The sequence below is a fragment of the Somniosus microcephalus genome, chromosome 2 (genome assembly GCF_052327205.1).
Source record: "Somniosus microcephalus isolate GS21.2 chromosome 2, FLI_Smic_1.0, whole genome shotgun sequence".
Lineage (NCBI taxonomy): Eukaryota > Metazoa > Chordata > Chondrichthyes > Squaliformes > Somniosidae > Somniosus > Somniosus microcephalus.
In genome coordinates this window covers 249,276,074-249,297,654 of record NC_140988.1, presented here as the reverse complement: position 1 = coordinate 249,297,654, position 21,581 = coordinate 249,276,074, and the positions used below count along the sequence as shown (strand labels likewise).

General features: G+C 43.6%; 1 protein-coding gene across 1 annotated transcript in view; it reads left to right on the top strand.

Moving 5' to 3' along the window:
* Positions 1-21,103, top strand: part of asah1b (N-acylsphingosine amidohydrolase (acid ceramidase) 1b) — a 33,294-nt gene extending 12,191 nt beyond the window's left edge. The window contains exons 8-14 of the mRNA XM_085970834.1: positions 94-238; positions 15,099-15,153; positions 15,568-15,649; positions 15,953-16,084; positions 16,210-16,333; positions 16,889-16,945; positions 18,842-21,103. Coding sequence (XP_085826960.1) covers positions 94-238; positions 15,099-15,153; positions 15,568-15,649; positions 15,953-16,084; positions 16,210-16,333; positions 16,889-16,945; positions 18,842-18,931 — 685 coding nt within the window. The 3' untranslated portion in view covers positions 18,932-21,103. The remainder of the gene's footprint in view (positions 1-93; positions 239-15,098; positions 15,154-15,567; positions 15,650-15,952; positions 16,085-16,209; positions 16,334-16,888; positions 16,946-18,841) is intronic.
* The last annotated feature ends 478 nt before the right edge of the window (positions 21,104-21,581 follow it).

The window sequence follows — 21,581 nt, the reverse complement described above, 5'->3', positions numbered from 1 at the left end:
TAGTGACAATTCTATGCCAGTGTTTTGGAAAAAATGTAGTTACTTCCTTAATCCTAAGTATTGATCATGCTTCTGTTTTTCTCTCTGTTGCAGTTGGGATTTCAGAAACAGTAGCTGGAGAATTCCAGAATATCTTAAACCTCTATCAGTTAATCTAGATTTCCAGAAGAACAACAGAACCATATTTAAGTCTGCCAATTTTGCCGGATATGTTGGAATGCTGACTGGCATGAGACCAGTAAGTTATTGAGGAATTCTGAACTGTTTCTGTCTTTGCCTCCTAATCTATATTAGCTTCAAGAACTGGCAGGATGACTTGTTTCAACAGCATCGCTCTTTAGATCAAGATGTAATGCTATATTTGTCAGTGATGGTCAGTACCAGCCAATGAAAAATAATCTTATTTCCATGAGCAAGGCTGCCAAAAGTTCACATAATGTGGGGGAGAGGGGATAATGGTCTCTGGCTCAAGTTGGTGTTTGGTACCTGTTGCCCGTAAGGGGACGTTGAGCAGAAATTTGCCTGTTCATTGGTTGGCCTTGGGATCCCTTTACCTGTGGAGTTTGGGGTGGGTGGTTGTAACACCTCTTGATGAATGGGTTCCTTCCCCTATGCACTAACCAATGCCCCTCTGCCAGAGAGGCCACCGATTTGGGATAAATCCCTTTGTCAGTTGGAGGATGAAGAGATAGCATGCCGGCGACTTGCGTAACACTAACTTTAAATGGCCAAGCCCTGTCCCACTTCATGATTTAAAACTCACCAGCCATCCTGTGCCCTCTGAGTTTGCTAAATAGTGCTGGAAAACTGTTGATTTAAAGAAAAGCATACTACCTGTAGTAGAAACAGCTGATCTGGGAATACAAATGACTTGCCCACCAATGCTGCTGCCTTAGTCCAGATGACTTTGCCTATATCTTGTCTGCTTGCCGAAGTTCCATTGCTGCTGCCTCTCCCAGAGGCAATATCTCAGCCGCTTATGCCTGGAAGTTAAAATGAGGTAATTATAAAACATATAGTGGGTCAGCTAAGGACCTGTCCACTTTGCATGTGCCACAAGTACTGGGAGGACAAACGTTTAGTGTAGGCCATAGATAGAAATCTGAAGTGATCACTTAGGCTGGTCTTACTTAGCACTGTTAATGTAAATCAGAAATGTCCATTTTTTTTTTTGGTCGTCTTGGCCAACATAGGCGTGAACTGCCTCGCGGGAGCCAGTTGTAAACGGTTGTGTCTATTTGCAGCACCAAATTTCTGATTGGTCCCCTTGGAGGACAAGACCAGATTTCTGATTGGTCCCCTTGGAGGACAAGACACACCAAATAGTTTGTCTGGAATGCGTAATTTGATCCTGCCTGCTGGAGAATAATCAAGATTGCTGCAATGTGTAATTTGATCCATTCATTGTGACAGCCAGGCTCCAGAGCTCAGTTTTTTTTTATATTCGTTCATGGGATGTGGGCGTCGCAGGCAAGGCCAGCATTTATTGCCCATCCCTAGTTGCCCTTGAGAAGGTGGTGGTGAGCCGCTGCCTTGAACCGCTGCAGTCTGTGTGGTGAAGGTACTCCCACAGTGCTGTTAGGGAGGGAGTGCCAGGATTTTGACCCAACGACGATGAAGGAACTGCGGTATACTTCTAAGTCTGGATGGTGTGTAACTTGGAGGGGAAATTGGAGGTGGTGGTGTTCCCATGCGCCTGCTGCCCTTGTCCTTCTAGGTGCCAGAGGTCACAAGTTTGGGAGGTGCTGCCGAAGAAGCCTTGGCGAGTTGCTGCAGTGCATCTTGTAGATGGTACACACTGCAGCCACGGTACGCCGGTGGTGGAGGGAGTGAATGTTTAAGGTGGTGGATGGGGTGCCAATCAAGCAGGCTGTTTTGTCCTGGATGGTGTCGAGCTTCTTGAGTGTTCGTGCTGCACTCATCCAGGCAAGTGGAGTGTATTCCATCACACTCCTGACTTGTGCCTTGTAGATGGTGGAAAGGCTTTGGGGAGTCAGGAGGTGAGACACTCGCCACAGAATACCCAGCTTCTGACCTGCTGTTGTTGCCACAGTATTTCTGGCTGGTCCAGTTAAGTTTCTGATCAATGGTGACCCCCCAGGATATTGATGGTGGAGGATTTGGCGATGTTAATGCTGTTGAATGTCAAGGGGCGGTGGTTAGACGCTCGCTTGTTGGAGATAGTCATTGCCTGGCACTTGTGTGACGCGAATATTACCTGCCACTTATCAGCCCAAGCCTGAATGTCATCCAGGTCTTGCTGCATGTGGGCATGGACTGCTTCATTATCTGAGGAGTTGTGAATGGCACTGAACACTGCAGTCATCAGCAAACATCCCCACTTCTGACTTTATGATGGAGGGGAGGTTATTGATGAAGCAGCTGAAGATGGTTGGGTCTAGGACACTGCCCTGAGGAGCTCCTGCAGCGATGTCCTGGGGCTGTGGTGCTTGACCTCCAACCACCACAACCATCTTCCTTTTGTGCTAGGTATGACTCCAGCCAGTGGAGAATTTTCTTCCCAATTCCAATTGTCTTCAGTTTTACTAGGGCTCCTTCATGCCACACTCGGTCAAATACTGCCTTGATGTCAAGGGCAGTCACTCTAATCTCACCTCTGAAATTCAGCTCTTTTGAATATGTTTGGACCAAGGCTGTAATGAGGTCAGGAGCCAAGTGGTCCTGGAGGAAACCAAACTGGGCATCAGTGAGCAGGTTATTGGTGAGTAAGTGCCGCTTGATAGCACTGTCGACAACACCTTCCATCACTTTTTTGATGATTGAGAGTAGACTGATGGGGCGGTAATTGGCCAGATTGGATTTGTCCTGTTTTTTATGGTGTGGAGATGCCGGAGTTGGACTGGGGTGGACAAATGTAAGAAATCACACAACACCAGGTTATAGTCCAACAGCTTTATTTAAGAACATAAGAACATAAGAAATAGGAGCAGGAGTAGGCCAATTGGCCCCTCGAGCCTGCTCCGCCATTCAATAAGATCATGGCTGATCTGATCCTAACCGCCAATCCACTATGACAGGACTATCTCCTGAATCTAACAGCATTAGACACACGAAAACAGGAGCAGGATCAGGCTACACGGCCCCTGGGCCCGCTCCGCTACCCACAGGGCCATGACCTATCCGAACCTAGACTCATGTCCAAATTCCTGCCCGCTCCCCGTAACCCTTAATTCCCTTTTCTACTAGGAAACTGTCTATTTCTGTTTTAAATTTATGTAATGATGTAGCTTCGACAGCTTTTTGGGGCAGCACATTCCATGGACCTACCACCCTCTGAGTGAAGTAGTTCCTCCTCATCTCAGTTTTGAAAGAGCAGCCCCTTATTCTAAGACTATGCCCCCTAGTTCTAGTTTCACCCATCATTGGGAACATCTTCCCCGCATCCACCCGATGCAGCCCCTTCATAATCTTATATGTTTCAATAAGATCGCCTCTCATTCTTCTGAACTCCAATGAGTAGAGTCCCAATCTACTCAACCTCTCCTCATATGTCCATCCCCTCATCCCCGGGATTAACCGAGTGAACCTTCTTTGTACTGACTCGAGAGCAAGTATGTCCTTTCTTAAGTATGGACACCAAAACTGTATGCAGTATTCCAGGTGCGGTCTCACCAATACCTTGTACAACTGAAGCAATACCTCCCTATTTTTATATTCTATCCCCCTAGCAATGAAAGCCAACATTCCATTGGCCTTCTTAATCACTTGCTGCACCTGCATACTAACCTTTTGAGTTTCGTGCACCAGGACCCCCAGATCCCTTTGTACTTCAGTACTTTCAAGTTTCTTGCCATTAAGATAATAACTTGCTCTACGATTTTTCCTGCCAAAGTGCATAACCTCACACTTTCCAGTACTGTATTCCATCTGCCAAATCTCTGCCCACTTACTTAGCCTGTCTATGTCCCCTTGCAGGTTTTTTATGTCCTCCTCACTCACTACTTTCCCTCCCATCTTAGTATCATCCGCAAACTTTGACGTGTTACACTCGGTCCCCTCCTCCAAATCGTTAATATAGATTGTAAAGAGTTGGGGACCCAGCACTGACCCCTGCGGAACACCACTGGTTACTGATTGCCAGTCTGAATATGAACCATTTATCCCAACTCTCTGCCTTCTGTTAGATAGCCAATTCTCTATCCATGCCAGAATATTACCCCCAATCCCGTGATTTTTTATCTTAAGCAATAATCTTTTGTGTGGCACCTTGTCAAATGCCTTTTGGAAGTCTAAATACACTACGTCCACTGGTTCACCTTTATCCACCCTATATGTTACTTCCTCAAAGAACTCCAGCAAATTTGTCAAACATGACTTCCCCTTCATAAAACCATGCTGACTTTGTCTTATTAAATTATGATTATCCAAATGTCCTGTTACTGTCTCCTTAATAATGGACTCCAAAATTTTACCTACCACAGATGTTAGGCTAACCGGTCTATAGTTTCCAGCCTTCTGTCTACTGCCCTTTTTAAATAAGGGTGTTACATTAGCAGTTTTCCAGTCTGCCGGGACCTTTGCTGAGTCCAGGGAGTTTTGGAAGATTATTACCAATGCATCCACAATCCCTACCGCCACTTCCCTCAAAACCCTGGGATGTAAGCCATCAGGTCCAGGTGATTTATCCGCCTTGAGCCCCATTATTTTACCAAGTACTACTTCCTTAGTGATTTTAATCGTATTTAGCTCCTCCCCCCCTATAGCCCCCTGCTTGTCAAGTGTTGGGATATTCTTGGTGTCCTCTACTGTAAAGACTGATGTAAAATATTCATTCAGTGTTTTTGCCATCTCCATATTTCCCACCATTAATTTCCCGGTCTCATCCTCTAAGGGACCAACATTTACTTTAGCCACCCTTTTTCTTTTTATATAACTATAAAAACTCTTACTATCTGTCTTTATATTTTTTGCTAATTTACTTTCATAATGTATCTTCCCTTTCTTAATCTTTTTGTTATTTTTTGCTGTCTTTTAAAGTTTTCCCAATCCTCTATCCTCCCACTAGATTTGGCTACCTTATATGCCCTTGTTTTTAGTCGAATACTATCCTTAATTTCTTTACTTAGCCACGGATGGCTGTCTTTTCTTTTACACCCTTTTTTTCTCAGTGGAATATACTTTTTTTGGAATTTGTAAAATAACTCCTTAAATGTACACCACTGATCATGTATCGTCTTATCCTTTAACCTATTTTCCCAATCCACTTTACTCAATTCCGCTCTCATACCTTCATAGTCTCCTTTATTCAAGCTTAGCACGCTTGTTTGAGATACAGCCTCCTCACCCTCTAACTGAATATGGAATTCAACCATGTTATGGTCACTCATTCCAAGGGGATCCTTTACTAGGACATTTTTAATTAATCCTGTCTCGTTACACAGGACCAGATCTAAGGTTGCTTGCCCCCTGGTTGGTTCAGTTACATACTGCTCAAGAAACCCATCCCTAATACACTCAATGAACTCATCCTCAAGGCAGCCCTGCCCAATTTGATTCGTCCAATTTATATGATAGTTAAAATCCCCCATAATTATAGATGTTCCCTTATTACAAGCCTCAACTATTTCCTGATTGATACTCCGTCCAATCGAGTTGCGACTGTTCGGAGGCCTATATACTACACCCACTAGTGTTTTTTTCCCCTTATTATTCCTTATCTCCACCCAAACTGTTTCATTATCCTGATCCTTTGACCCAATATCATTTCTCTGTATTACAGTGATTCCTTCCTTTATTAACATAGCCACCCCACCTCCCCTTCCTTCCTGCCTGTCCTTCCTGATTGTTAAATAACCTGGTATGTTTAATTCCCAGGCATTGTCACCCTGCAGCCACGTTTCTGTAATGGCCACAAGATCATACCCATATGTAGCTATTTGTGCCTTTAACTCGTCTATTTTATTACGAATGCTACGTGCATTCAGATAGAGAACTTTCAAATATGTTTTGTGACACTTAGTTCCTGCTATTGCCCTTTTTATTACTTTACCTTTTACTCCACACCTTCTACCCCTTCCTGACACGCTCTGGTTTTTAATTTCCCCACTGCTACCTAAGTCTATGACCTTCTCTGTTGCCATTTGTATTATTTGCTCTCTGGGAACCTCCCCCCCCACTAGTTAGTTTAAAGCCCTCTCTACAGCCCTAGTTATATGATCCGCCAGGACTCTAGTCCCAGCACTGGCCAAGTGAAGCCCGTCCCAACGGAACAGCTCCCTCCTGTCCCAGTACTGGTGCCAGTGTCCCAGGAAGCAAAACCCATTTCTCCCACACCAGTCTTTGAGCCACGCATTTAACTCTCTTATTTTATTTGTCCTAGCCAAATTCGCTCGTGGCTCAGGTAATAATCCAGAGATTATTACCCTTGTGGTTCTGCTTTTTAATTTGGCCCCTAGCTGCTCAAACTCCCTCAGCAGAACCTCCTTCCTTGTCCTATCTATGTCGTTGGTACCAACATGGACCACGACAACTGGATCCTCCCCCTCCCACTCCAAGTTTCTGTCCAGCCCAGAGGAGATGTCCTTAACCCTGGCACCGGGTAGGCAACACAGCCTACGGGACTCTCGCTCTTGGCTGCAGAGAACTCTATCTATCCCCCTAATAATACTATCCCCTACCACTACAACATTTCTATTTACTCCCCCCTCTTGAATGGCCCCCCTCTCCACGGTGCTGTGGCCAGGTTGCTCATCCTCCCTGCAGCCCCTGCTTCCGTCTCCACAGGGAGTAAGAAGCTCGAACCTGTTGGACAAGAGCAACGGCTGCGGCTCCTCCAACACTACCTTCTGGATCCCCGTACCTGCCTCACTCGTGGTCACACCGTCCGGTCCCTGACCATGGGCTACATCTGAATTAATTAACTTCATAGGTGTGACCACCTCCTGAAACACAGAGTCCAGGTACTTCTCCCCCTCCCTGATGTGTCGCAGTATCTGAAGCTCAGACTCCAGCTCATCAACACGGAGCTGGAGATCCTGTAGCAGCAGACACTTGTCGCAGGTGAAGAAGGAGCAGCGCTCCGAAAGCTTGTGATTTCAAATAAAGCTGTTGGACTATAACCTGTTTTTTATGGACACGACTTACCTGGTCAGTTTTCCACATTGTCGGATAGATGCCTGTGTTATAGCTGTACTGGAACAGCTTGGCTAGAGGCATAGCTAGCTCTGGAGCACAAGTCTTCAGCATAACAGCCAGGATGTTGTCGGTGCCCAGCCTTTGTTGTATCCAGTGCACTCAGCCGTTTCTTGATATCACACTGAGTGAATCGAATTGGCTGAAGACTGGCTTCTGTGGTGGTGGGCACCTCAGGAGGAGGCTGATATGGATCATCCACTCTGCACTTCTGGCTGAAGCTGGTTACAAACGCTTCAGCTTTGTCTTTTGCACTCACGTGCTGGGCTCCACCATCTTTGCAATGGGGATATTCATGGAGCTGCCTCCTCCTGTTAGTTGTTTAATGGTCCACCACCATTCACGACTGGATGTGGCTGGACTGCTGAGCTTTGATCTGAGTCGATGATTGTGGGATCGCTTAGCTCTGTCTAGCATGCTGCTCCTGCTTTTTAGCATGCATGTAGTCCTGTGTTGCAGCATCCCCAGGTTAGCACTGCATATTTAGATATTCCTGGTGCTGCTCCTAGCATGCTCTTCTATACTCATTGAACCAGGGTTGGCCCCCTGGCTTGATGGTAATGGTAGAGTGAAGGATATGCCGGGCCATGAGGTTACGGATTGTGGTGGAATACAATTCTGCTGCTGCTGATGGCCCTCAGTGCCTCATGGATGCTCAGTTTTGAGCTGCTAGATCTGTTCTGAATCTATCCCATTTAGCACGGTGGTAATACCACACAACACAATGGAGGGTGTCCTCCGTGTGAAGATGGGACTTCATCTCCACAATGATTATGCGGTGGTCACTGCTACCAATATTGTGGACAGATGCATCTGTGACAGGTAGATTGGCGAGGACGAGGCCAAGTAGGTTTTTCCCCTCGTGTTGGTTCTCTCACCACCTGCCGCAGGCCCAGACTGGCAGCTTTGTCGTTCAGGACTCAGTCAGTAGTGGTGCTACCGTGCCATTGAAGTCCCTCACCCAGAGTACATTCTGTGCCCTTGCTACTCTCAATGCTTCTTCCAAGTGGTGTTGAGGACTCCCAGGGCCACTCCTTCCCAACTGTATACCACTGTGCTGCTACACCTGGTGGGTCTGTCCTGCCAGGGATGGTGATGGAGGAGTTTGGGACATTGGCTGAAGGGTATGATTCTGTGAGGATGACTATGCCAGGCTGTTGCTTGACTAGGGACAGCTCTCCCAATTTTGGCACAAGCCCCCAGATGTTGGTGAGGAGGACTTTGCAGGGTCGACTGAGCTGGGTGTGCCGTTGTCGTTGTGTCCGTAGCCGGTGCCAAGGTCGATGCCGGGTGGTCCGTCCGGTTTTATTCTTATTGTATTTTGTAGCGGCTTTACTGAGTGGCTTGCTAGGCCGTTTCAGAGGGCAGTTAAGAGTCAACCACATTGCTGTGGCTCTGGAGTCACACATAGGCCAGATCAGGTAAGGATGGCAGATTTCCTTCCCTGAAGGGCATTAGTGAACCAGATGGGTTTTTATGACAATCCATTAGTTTCATGGATCACCATTACTGACACTAGCTGAATTTAAATTCCCCAGCTGCCGTGGTGGGATTTGAACTCATTAGTCCAGGCCTTTGGATTACTAGTCCAGTAACATTACCACCATGCTACTGTTCCTGTTGTGCTAACACTACTGCTTTCAGAGAACAGACAGGGCTCACCCTCCCAGGTTAGGAGCGCTCACACTGCCAAGTTCCAATAGGAATGGGTCAAGCCATGGAGGGATTTTAACATGAGGATGAGAATTTTAAAATCGAGATATTGTAGACAATGTTCCCCGTAATTTTTTGGGGGTCCTTGGTCCCTTTAACGGGCAGCGTGGCCCATTCAAAATTTTGTGCATGAGCAAAATCTCCCATTCAAAAGCCAATAAGCAGCCTGCGTGGTTCCGCGCAGCTTAGCGGGAACGTTGTTGGTAGGCCATGAGCCAATGTAGGTCAACGAGCACAGATTGATGGGTGAATGGGACTTGCTGTGACGATTTAGATTCTTTTAGGCGTCAATCTGGTTCAACAATAATCGACTCGAACACTGTTTTCTCAAAGAATAGTCTTTTATTCTTTATCGGCCGGAGCACTCGGTCCTGCTGAACTGCTCAGAACTCAGCCGAGTCTGGAGTATCAGCTAGGAGAGAGCGCTACGGACTCTCAAAAAGTTACAGGTTATATACTTCAAAAAGTACGAATTCAGCAGTTATTACACAATTTCCTTTAGCACCATACATTAACCTCCAATCGCATTTCTTCGAAAACAACTTATATATATTCTTATAGCATCAGCAAAGCCCATTCTTTTAGTTCTGCTTTTTATCTAACCATCTGGACTTTAAAGTCCGGTGTTTGCTTACTATAGCCTATGCTTCCTACAGCCTAGGTCAACGAGTTGTTGACCCGTGATTGAGCCCAGCTCAGATACCAGTTAATTATAAAATGACATTTGACTTACATGACCCTTATTGTTCTGCGAATCTAAACTGTCAGAACGAAACTGCAATCTCTGCAGACTGCCGTGGTCTGCAAGGTAAGGAGGAAGTTCCTCTTTCTTATCTCACTGAAACTAAATCATGACTTGCATGAAGCCATTTTGTGCCCGTGCTACACCATTTTAAATCATCTGCCTGTATTCCAATAAAAGGTACGTTTACACACACTTCCACAGCTGCGTGTTAGGATTACTGCAGCAGTGTTTTGGATGAGCTCAAGTTCATTGAGAGTGGAAGATGGGAGGTTGGCCGCGAGAATATTGGAATAGTCGAGTCCGGCAAATAACACACAAATGTAATGTTATGCGTGTTGTAGGACCAACACAGAATCAATGTTCCCTTTAATTTTGTTTGGCCCTGCGCGACCCTTTTAATGCTCTTTTTTTAAATTCACTTATTTATTGCTTATCCCTAGTTGCCCTTGAGAGGGTGGTCGTGAGCTGCCTTTTTGAACCGTTGCAGTCTTTGGGGGTGGGTGCTGGAGGAGAGGGAGAACGTGATGCAGGTGTAAGGGGGTGGGGCTGAAAGAACGTGATCCAGGCCTAATGGAGGGCGGGAGAACATGATCTGTCTTCCCATCTGGGTCACGTTCTTGCTCTCATTTTTCTCCCCCGCCCCCTTTAGACCTGGATCACGTTCTTTCCACTGTTCTCACCCTACTTTTCCCCCCCCCCCCCCCCACCCAACAAGTTCCTGACCTCCTCTCAGATGGAGTCAAAAACGCCAGATTTAAACTCCATGTCCCCATTAATTTGCATATATCTCAAGTTGGTGTTCCAATTTAGGCCTTATTCACCAGTGAGGCGACAGTCCTCCGAGCAGCCCATTCCAAATCTTTAGCCCCACCTAAGTTCAAACGAGGCAAACCAGCGAATAAAAAATGTAAGTGCATATAGGGCTGCATGTGGTGCATGAGACACAGTTTAGACACAACTTATCTAAATGATTAATAGAAACTTGAGATTAAGAACTATCTAAAGTTCTTGGCATACAATTGATTTTCCTTTTGATATCCATAGATTAGTCAATAGCTCCAAGTTTTGAGTTGCTAAAAAAATTGGAATAACCAAATAAATCATTAACAGTAAATTATCTATTGTGATATAAAATACTAAAAAGTAGTTACCATGATTAGCTCTACAAGTAATATTTAATCAGTGAGCCTGCATTGTACAATATTATTGGAGAGGAAGAAATGCTACTTCAATAAATTACAACACAGCAATGCTGTTCCTCTCTGCCCTTCATTTGTTGTACTTTATATTAAAAAAAAAACTAATTTTGAGGTTGTGGTCCTTGTGGTGTCATGAAGGATATTGGTGCTGGGGAATAGAAGACGTTTTCATTGGGGTACCTAGTGTCGGCATACATAGAATGTACAGCACAGAAACAGGCCATTTGGCCCAACTGGTCTATGCCGTTGCTCCGCATGAGCCTCCTCTCACCCTACCTCATCTAACCCTATCAGCATGACCGTCTATTTCTTGCTCCGTCATGTGTTTATGTAGCTTCCCCTTAAATGCATCTAAGCTACTCGCCTCAACTACTCCTTGTGGTAGCAAGTTCCACATTCTAACCACGCTTTGGGTCCTCTAGGAAAGAGTGATCATAGCATGCTTGAATTTCAAATTCAGTTGGAGGGTGAGAAAGTTGTATCCCAAACCAGTGTCCTGATCTTAAACAAAGGCAATTATAATGGCATGAGGGCAGAACTGGCTAAAGTGGACTGGAAAAACAAATTAAAGAGTAAGAAAGTTGAAATGCAGTGGCGGACATTTAAGGAGATATTTCATAACTCAACAAAAATATTCCAGTGAGAAAGAAAGATTTTGAGAAGGGAGCACCATCCGTGGCTAACTAAGGAAGTAAAGGATGGTATCAAATTGAAAACTAAGGCATACAATGTTGCCAAGATTGGTGGGGGACCAGAGGATTGGGAAATTTTTAAAAACCAGTAAAGGATGACACAAAAAAAATAGAGAGAAGATGAATTATGAGAGTAAGCTGGCAAGAAACATTAAAACAGATAGTAAGAGCTTCTACAAGTATAAAAAGGAAGAGGGTAGCTAAAGTAAAAGTTGGCCCCTTAGAGGATGAGACTGGGGAATTAATAATGGGGAACGGGGAAATGGCAGAGACTCTGAACAAATATTTTGCATCTGTCTTCACTGTAGAAGACACCAACAACATCCCAATAATGGATAATCAAGGGGCCACAGAGATGGGGGAACTAAAGACAATCACTATCACTAAGGAAATAGTACAGGAAACTTTGTGCTATCCGGAGGTGAGCTATCTGGCAATCTGGAGCCGTTTTTTATTCTTTTTGTTTGGTTTTTTTTTGCTTTGTTTGAACAGTCAAGCTGTGCAAGGTCTGTAGCTATAGCAACAGCTTCAGCTACAGAGCTTTAGGGCCACACCCGAGTGTTTAGAAGCTGTTGCTAAGCAACAGTGTTTGTTGTCAAATACGGAGATAAGAATCTCCGTATCTCTCAACATTAACTCTGGAGAGTACGGCAGTTTTGAGGCAACGGCAGCAGCTCGGTTCCGTGGGTGCCGGATAGCACAAAGTTTCCTGTACTCAGTAAAATAAAGAGACTAAAAGACAACAAGTCCCCTGGATCAGATGGCCTGCATCCCAGGGTCTTAAAAGAAGTGACTGCAGAGATAGTGGATGCATTGGTTGGTTGCAATATACCAAAATTCCCTGGACTCTGAAAAGGTCCCAGCGGATTGGAAAACCGCTAATGTAACACCTCTATTTAAGAAAGGAGGGAGACAGAAAGCAGGAAACTATATACCAGTTAGCCTAACATCTGTCGTTGGGAAAATGCTGGAGTCCTTCATTAAGGAAGCAGTAGCAGGGCATTTAGAAAAACATACTGCAGTCAAACAGAGTCAGCATGGTTTTAGGAAAGGGAAATCATGTTTAACAAATTTGCTAGAGCTCTTTGAGGATGTAACAAGGTGGACAAGGGTGAGCCAGTGTGTTTGAATTTCCAGAAGGCATTCGATAAAGTGCCACATAAAAGGTTACTGCATAAGATAAGAGCTCACGGAGTTGGGGGTAACATATTAGCATGGATAGAGAATTGGCTAACTAATAGAAAGCAGAGAGTCGGGATAAATGGGTCATTTTCTGGTTGGCAAACGGTAACTAGCGGGGTGCCACAAGGATCGGTGCTGGGACCCCAACTATTTGCAATTTACATTAATGATTTGGATGAAGGGATCGAGTGTAAAGTAGCCAAGTTTGCGGCTGATACAAAGATGGGTGGGAAAGCAAGTTGTGCAGAGGACTCAAAGAATCTGCAAAGGGATTTAGACAGGCTAGGTGAGTGGGCAAACATTTGGCAGATAGAGTATAATGTGCGAAAGTGCGAGGTTATCCACTTTGGCAGGAAAAATAAAAAAGCAAACTATATTATTTAAATGGAGAGAGGTTACAAAATGCTACAGTTCAGAGGGACCTGGGGGTGCTTGTGCGTGAAACACAAAAAGTTAGCATACAGATACAGCAAGTAATCAAATAGGCAAATGAAATGTTGGCCTTTATTTCAAGGGGGTTGGAGTACAAAAGCAGGGAAGTCCTGCTACAACTGTACAGAGTATTGGTGAGACCACACCTTGAGCACTGCGTACAGTTTTGGTCGACTTATTTAAGGAAGGATATACTTGCATTGGAGGCAGTTCAGAGACGATTCACTAGGTTAATTCCAGAGATGAGGGGTTTGACTTATGAGGAAAGGTTCAGCAGGCTGGGCCTATACTCATTGGAATTTAGAAGAATGAGAGGTGATCTTATCGAAACATATAAGATACTGAGGGGGCTCGACAGGGTAGATGCAGAGAGGATGTTTCCCCTCATGGGGAAATCTAGAACTCGGGGGCACAGTCTCCGAATAAAGGGTTGCCCTTTTAGAACTGAGATGAGGAGGAACTTCTTCTTTGAGGATCGTACATTTGTGGAATTCTCTGCCCCAGAGAGCTGTGGAGGCTGGGTCATTAAATACATTTAAAGTGGAGATAGACAAATTTTTGCAAGATAAGGGAGTGAAGGGTTATGGGGAGCGGGCTGGGAAGTGGCTTTGAGCCCTAGATCAGCCATGATATTGAATGGCAGAGCAGGCTCGAGGGTCCAAGTGGCCTATTCCTGCTCCTATTTCTTATGTTCTTATGTAAAGAAGTTTCTCCTGAATTCCCTATTGAATTTATTAGTGATCAGTTTTGGACTCCCCCACAAGTGGAAACATCTCTGTCTACCCTATCAAACCCTTTCATAATCTTAAAGACCTCTATTGTACAGGGCACAATTTCAAAATTTACAGATGACACAAAACTGTAAACTGGAAGGAAAGTGATCAGTGAGGAGGATAGTGATAGACTTCCAGAGGACATAGACAAGCTGGTGGAATGGGCGGACACGTGGCAGATGAAATATAATGCAGAAAAGTGTGAAGTGATGCATTTTGGTAGAAACAATGAGAGGAAATATAAACTAAAGGGTACAATCCTAAAGGGGGGTGCATGAACAGAGAGACCTAGGGGGTATATGTACACAAATCGTTGAAGGTGGCAGGGCAGGTTGAGAAAGCAGTTAAAAACTGGGATCCTGGGCTTCATGAATAGAGTACAAAAGCATAGAAATTATGATGAACCTGTATAAAACACTGGTTCGGCCTCAACTGGAGTATTGTGTCCAATTCTGGGCACCGCACTTTAGGAAGGATGTGAAGACCTTAGTGAGGGTGCAGAAAAGATTTACGAGAATGATTCCAGGGATGAGGGACTTAAGTTACGTGGATAGACTGGAGAAGCTCGGGTTGTTCTTCTTTAGAGCAGAGAACAGATTCAATCACTGCTTTGAAAAGGGAGTTGGATAAGTACCTGAAGGAAAAACAATTGCAGGGCTACGGGGAAAGGGTGGGGAAGTGGGACTAGCTGAAGTGCTCTTGCAGAGAGCTGACATGGGCTCGCCGGGCCGAATGGCGGCCTCCTGTGCTGTAACCATTCTATGATTCTGTTGGGTCACCCCTTGACCTTGTATTTTCTAGAGAAAAGATCCCAGCCTGTTCAGTCTTTCCTGATGAGTATAACCTCTCAGTTCTGGTATCATCCTTGTAAATGTCAGAGTTCCCACATCAGATAACAGTTTGCCTCTGCTGCAACCTCAAAAGAGCACCTCCTCATAGTCATAGAGCTATACAGCACAGAAAGAGGTCCTTCGGCCCATCGTGTACCTCCTGTTGGATCAGTGATGGTTTTCCATTTCTCATAACAGCCATCCTTTCGCCTGAGTAAGATTATAAATTGACACCTTGTCTTTAACTGACCATTTGAAAATCATTGTCAACAGCAATATTAAAAGATTAAAGATAAAGGATTAAAAATAATCATGAAGTAATGCACTGTGGAATTTCGGGGACCTACTGTAATGGGTAACCCAGATGTCTGTCTTTACAGGGGACGTTTACACTCTCAATGAATGAGCGTTTCAACGTTGATGGAGGATATATTGGTAATTAGCACTCCTATTCAGTCTCTTAAAAGCAAACTATTTCAGCAAAACTTTTCAATTTAATCTAGCACTTATTTTTTCTTCATTGTATTTAAGGTGACTAACATGCTACACAAACTTATACTATTGTATGAAATGTTTATAGAAATTTTAATTTATTTAAATCACCTGCGAGAACATTTTCTGTTTAAATAAAAGCATTGATAAGTCCCACAGCCTGCTGTCATGTCATTTGTTATTTTAAGTGATCTAATTATCACATCTATCATAAATGGTAAAGTGCTGTACCATAGTTTTTCCCATTTTACTTGGAAAAAGAACTGTAATCGTAAGATTTTCATATGTTAAAAAACAAAAAGTTTGACGTACACACAAATTACAGCATTTTTAAGTCTGTACTGACTTCTTTTGCAGGCATCATTGAATGGATACTGGGTAAAAGGGATGGTATATGGATGGGTTTCCTCACCCGATCTGTGTTGGAGAATGCTACCAGGTATAGTACCTGTGTTAAATTGCATTATATTTTGAAGATAGCCATTTTCTCTTCCTGATTTCGGTATTTCTATACACTTCATCAGTAAACTATTTCAGAATGTAGAAATGTAATTTTGAGTTCTATAGATCTTTCAGCTTGAAATAATCCCTTCAAAGGCAGATTCTGTGGTCCCAGTATTAGAGGGACCAGTTGAGTATCTCCATCAGTGGTGTGAAGTAAATTTACAGAATCTGTAAACCGTCTGATGTGAATTTGATGGAATGTATTTAATCATCAAACATAATGGCCTTTATCTTGCAGTTACGCACAAGCCAAGGACCAATTAGCTAATACAAAAATGCTAGCACCAGCATACTTTATACTAGGCGGTAACCAATCCGGTGAAGGTTGTATAATCACACGCTCAAGGACAACTAGTTTGGATATCTGGGAGTAAGTACATCAAAATGGGAATGGGATTCATACTGTCTGGTGTACATTTTTAAAGAAGTGGAACATTGGTTCAGAGTAAACTTGTTAGTGTTTGTTTTTTAATTCATGTTTCTTGTACAAACTAGGCTTGACCTTAAACAGGATATCTGGTATGTGCTGGAAACAAACTATGACCATTGGAAGGCGCCACTGTTCCTGGATGATCGTAGAACTCCTGCAATGAAGTGCATGAATCAAACAACACAAGCAGTAGGTCCTTATTTACTAACTTCTATTTTTCTAGCAGTGTAGTATAACACCAGCTTGATCATGGCTGAAAATCATTTTCATGTATATAACTATTTCACCAAACAGTCTTTTCTTGCAGTCAAATGTCTCTATGAAATCCAAGCATAAGTATAAGTAAAATAGTTCATGAAACTCTGGCTTGATTTTCATTTCCACTGAAGTGGCTTGACTGTTATATGGGTATATGGCACACATTAAGCTGACCAAGAGGAACTCAAACTATTCAGCAAAATCATGAGAGGAAAAGATGAATTTGAAATGATTTTTTTTGAAATTAATAAAAACCTGTTTTCAAAGTTAACAGTTTCTAATAGCTTTCTGGCCAGAGTTGGTAACTTCCTTTTTGAACACTTATTCCATATCACTCTGATAGTGGTATCTGCCAGCAGAGAATTTTGTTTATTGAAGATGTGGTAATTGTAGATATCTATAAACTGGAGCGTTTTCGTAGATGGTGCAGTTTGCTTGTTAAAAATGTAAGGGGTTGTATTTCTTACTGCTTACTGTGTGTTTCAGAATATTTCCATAGAAACTATTTATGATGTTTTGACAACAAAGCCTGTTCTCAATAAGGTGAGTCAAATTAAAATATGTCCAATTTTTAGATAGTTCCTTCTCTTTCTCCCATCCCAAAAAGCTAAAAATACAGTAGTGATAAATGACGTTTTTGAGTTACAAATTATTTTCTAGAACAGACAAGTTGCTGCTTTGTTTCAGCTCAGGAGCAGTGTTTTGACCTGTACATAAAATTTCCTTCACCGAATAGCCCATTTTTGATGTTTTTAGTAGTATCTAATCACACACGTGTTCGAAAATCAAATCAGTAATACTGGTGTTGAATGATAGTGCTAATCTAAAAAACTAAAAGAATAGAACAGACTTGTAGAAAGAATTTTAATGGGCTCCTGTCATGGCTTTTTTTTTTTCTGTTTTACTGGAGAGGTTCAATGAGCTCAGCCAATCTAGGAATTGTACTGTTAATATTGGATGGTCTCCGGTCACTTTATTAATTGTTAATCTCCTAGTCCTGTTCAGGTTTTCTTTGCCCTCAGAACTTGATTCCTGTCCTAAACTCCAGCCTAGAACAGTGTGGTTCCCACATTAGGACTTCCTTAATTCCACTTTTACCTAGCCAGAAATATTTGACCACAGTGCACAATCCTCCAATTGATCTGAGAATTTTTACCTTGTTGTAAATACAGTAGGACAAAACTGAACTATATAACCAAGACACTAGAAGAGAAGTCCAGATCAAACTCTCTCAGACCACACTTCAAGTACTGCGTTCATTTCTGGGCACAGACATTCACGTTCTGTAATTGGTTCAGAGAAGAAACACATGACTGACCCCTCATATCAAAGGACTAAACAGCGAGGATGAGAGAACGCAGATTCAAATTAGTAAAAGACAAATTTTGGACTGATGGCAGGAGGTTCTTCACATAGTGATCAATGCACAGAACAAACTTCTGAATAAAATTGTGGAATCATTTTTTTAATAGTTGGATAGGGCTCTGTTGGATCTTTGAGAGTGGTTTTCCTCATCTCTATATTGAGAACAGAGAGCTGGATTCTTCCTCGAATGTGGAATATAATGCTTGTACCACTTAAATCTGATGTCTTTTGAACTTGTGACTTGGCTTTGTGATTTTTGCTGTCTGCTTGAGGGCATTTTATATAAATACTAGCTGGGGGGAGCCTGGCTTTGCAAGGGCTGTTTTGGGCCGGGCGGTTTAAATCGAGTGCGAGGCTTTGGGGCCTCTCTGTGTCCCTCTGTGAATCTGCTGCCGGGCAACATTTTAAATCGAGTCCCAGGCTTTTGGGCCCTGTCTGTGTCCCTGTCTCAATCTGTTGCCGGGCAACATTTCTACCTTTTTTTAATACCTTGAAAGATGAAAGTGAAAGTACTTATAAAATGTTTTTGGTAAATCTTGTTATTTTTAAAAGAGATACTAACTTTTTCAAAGCTGGATAGAGTAGTTTGAGCTGGAAGCTGAAGTAATGGCAGTGAAACAATGGCTGCCAGATCCCTGAGATGAAAACGATTAGTCCCGCCCACACACACACACCGATTGGCCAACCATCAGGGGACCGTACTGTAGGATTGGTCAATCGTGACGGCACAGGATTGGTCGAACCTTGACGTCAGTCAATCAATGCTAGCAGATAATGAGTTTAATTTTGAAGGTTTTTTGCATAAGGCGCGAACAATTTTCGTCCGACCGAAAAGTAAATACGCTTACGACCATCCCGGAACCGTAAGCTTTCTTCGGAGGTAACGCGCGCGTAGGTACGCTCTAACTTTCGAGTGCATAGCCGGACAGACGCACACGTGAGGACAGACAGACAGAAGGACAAACAGACAGATCGACCGCTTTATATATATAGATAGATAGATTGTACACAGCAGATATTGGGATTCAACCTAGGGAATCCAAAAAATGTTGTAATAATGTTTGCATTTCACAGTTGACTACATATACGACCCTGATGGAAGTGTCTGCAGGAACATTTGAATCATATCTACGTGACTGTCCGGATCCGTGTATGCCATGGTAGAATATGCACATGATTGCAGTATGGAATTCTACAGCTGTATCTGAATACAAACAAGTAGTTCGAGCTTTCTAAATGTATTACATTTCTGATGGCACTGAAATTCTGTAATGCACAAAAATGTAACCTAGGTACATCTGAACAAACTCACCATTGACTTAATGTATTAAAATGCAAATATATAATACTAAATGTAAAGAATTTCATTGTTTAACTTTAAACTTCTGTTTGAACACCTTTTTCTAGTAAAAATGCACTTAAGGATGGTGTTGATCAGAAACTTCTATATATTGAATCTTTTGGTACTAATCAATATTACCATTGACCCGCATGGGTCCTAGCTATGCCTGCCTTTTTGTGGGATATGTGGAACACTCTGTTCCAGTCCTACTCAGGTCCCCTCCCTCACCTCTTTTTCTGGTACATTGATGACTATCGGTGCCGTTTCCTGCTCTCGCCCTGAATTAGACAATTTCATTCACTTTGCCTCCAATTTCCACCCTTCCCTCACCTTCACATGGTCCATCTCCGACTCTTCCCTTCCCTTCCTCGACTTCTCCGTCTCCATCTCTGGGGATAGGTTATTGACCAACATTCACTACAAGCCCACAGCTACCTGGACTACACTTCCTCCCACCCCGCCTCTTGTAAGGACTCTCTTCCATTCTCCCAGTTTCTCCATCTCCGCCGCATCTGCTCCGATGATGCCACCTTCCACATGTCTTCCTTTTTCCTCAACCGAGGATTCCCCTCTACCGTGGTTGACACGGCCCTCGACCGGGTCCATTCCATCTGCCGCACTTCAGCCCTCCCCCCCCCCCCCCCCCCCCCGAACCACGATAGGGTTCCCCTTGTCCTCACCTTTCACCCCACCAGCCTCCACATTCAACGGATCATTTTCCGCCACCTCCAACGTGATCCCACCACCAAACACATCTTCCCCTCCCCTTTCAGCATTTCGTAGGGACCGCTCCCTCCGAGACACCCTAGTCCACTCCTCTATCACCCCCAGCACCCCTTCCCCTTTGCCCGGCACCTTCCCGTGCAAGCGCAGGAGATGCAACACCTGCCCATATACCTCCCCCACCCCCCCCCCCCCCCCCCCCCTTCCCACTGTCCAGGGCCCCAAACACCCCTTCCAGGTGAAACAGCGATTCACTTGTACTTCTTGCAATCTAGTATACTGTATTCGCTGCTCACGATGTGGTCTCCTCTACATTGGGGAGACCAAACGCAGATTGGGTGACCGCTTTGCGGAACATCTCCGTTCAGTCCGTAAGAGTGACCCCGAGCTTCTGGTCGCCTGTCATTTCAACTCACCGCTCCATTCCCACTCAGACCTCACCGTCTGCGGCCTCTTGCATTGTTCCACGGAAGCTCACCGTAAACTCTGAACAGCACCTCATCTTCCGATTAGGCACTTTACAGCCTTCCGGACTCTCTATCGAGTTCAACAACTTCAGATCATAACCTCGGCCCCTATTTTTTAATTTTTTATCCACACTTTTGGTTTGTGGCTTTTTTTCTCTCCCACATGGCAGCTGTCTCTCTGCCGGCGCATTTCACACTTCATTTAGAGCCGTTGTCTGTTTCTTTACCTGTCCTATTACTATCTCGTCTCACCTTGAATATCTCGTAATGTCTCTTCTTTCATCCCCTCCCCCATTTCCCAGCCCCCAAACTGCCTTTTGTTTCATTTCCTGCCTTTTCCCTCAGTTCTGTCGAAGGGTTTCGACCCGAAACGTTGACTCTGTTTCTCTCTCCACGGATGTTGTCTGGCCTGCTGAGTTTTTCCAGCATTTTCTGTTATTTTGGATTTCCAGCATCCGCAGTATTTTGCTATCGTATTACCATTGAATAATAAACTTACTTGATTTGGCATTACTAGTAAAACTATGTATTGCTTATTTTAATTCTATTTAAAAGAATTTAAATTGTAAATTTATTTAGTGTTAATTTGCTGTAGATGAGGCCAAAGAATAAATCTTTTAGTCTTCATCTGACTGTAGAATGTAAATTGTAGTGAATGGTTGTTGTCATATTTGCCATGTAAATTATTTGGAAGTGGGTTAGAATTCTTGCAACTGTTCAAACCAGCAAAGCTAGTTGTGTAATAAATCATCTCTTGTGTTGCCTCTGACCATTAAACCAGTTTTACTCAAATCAGCTAAACAATCTCTAAGTTACCATTACTCCTTGGTTTTATTATGCAAAACCTTCCTTAATCATTCCTAACTAAACTTTCATCTCCAGATTATTTATGCTGTTATTTTTACAATATATTTCTGGGTTGATAGCCTCACACGAAACTTCCAATCCTGTTGGAACAGGCTATTCAACCCTGGCTGCAAGAGAAAGCAGCAAATATTAGTTAATGAATGAAATTGGGCATGGGAGTGTACTCTGTAGAGTGGCCCAGGGAATACTGCTGGGACCACTCCTGATTCTTAGCTACATTAGTGACTTGGATTCTGAAACACAATGAAAGTTGGTCACATTTGCAAATAACTGGGCCAGTCAAGCCTGGTAAAGCAACATAGGACTACAGCAGGACTTTGACATAAGTGGGTAGATGAAATTCAACACAAGGGCAAGGTGTTGCACATTGGATGAAAAATGTACTCAATGAATAGTGTTTAAGTAGGAGAGAGGC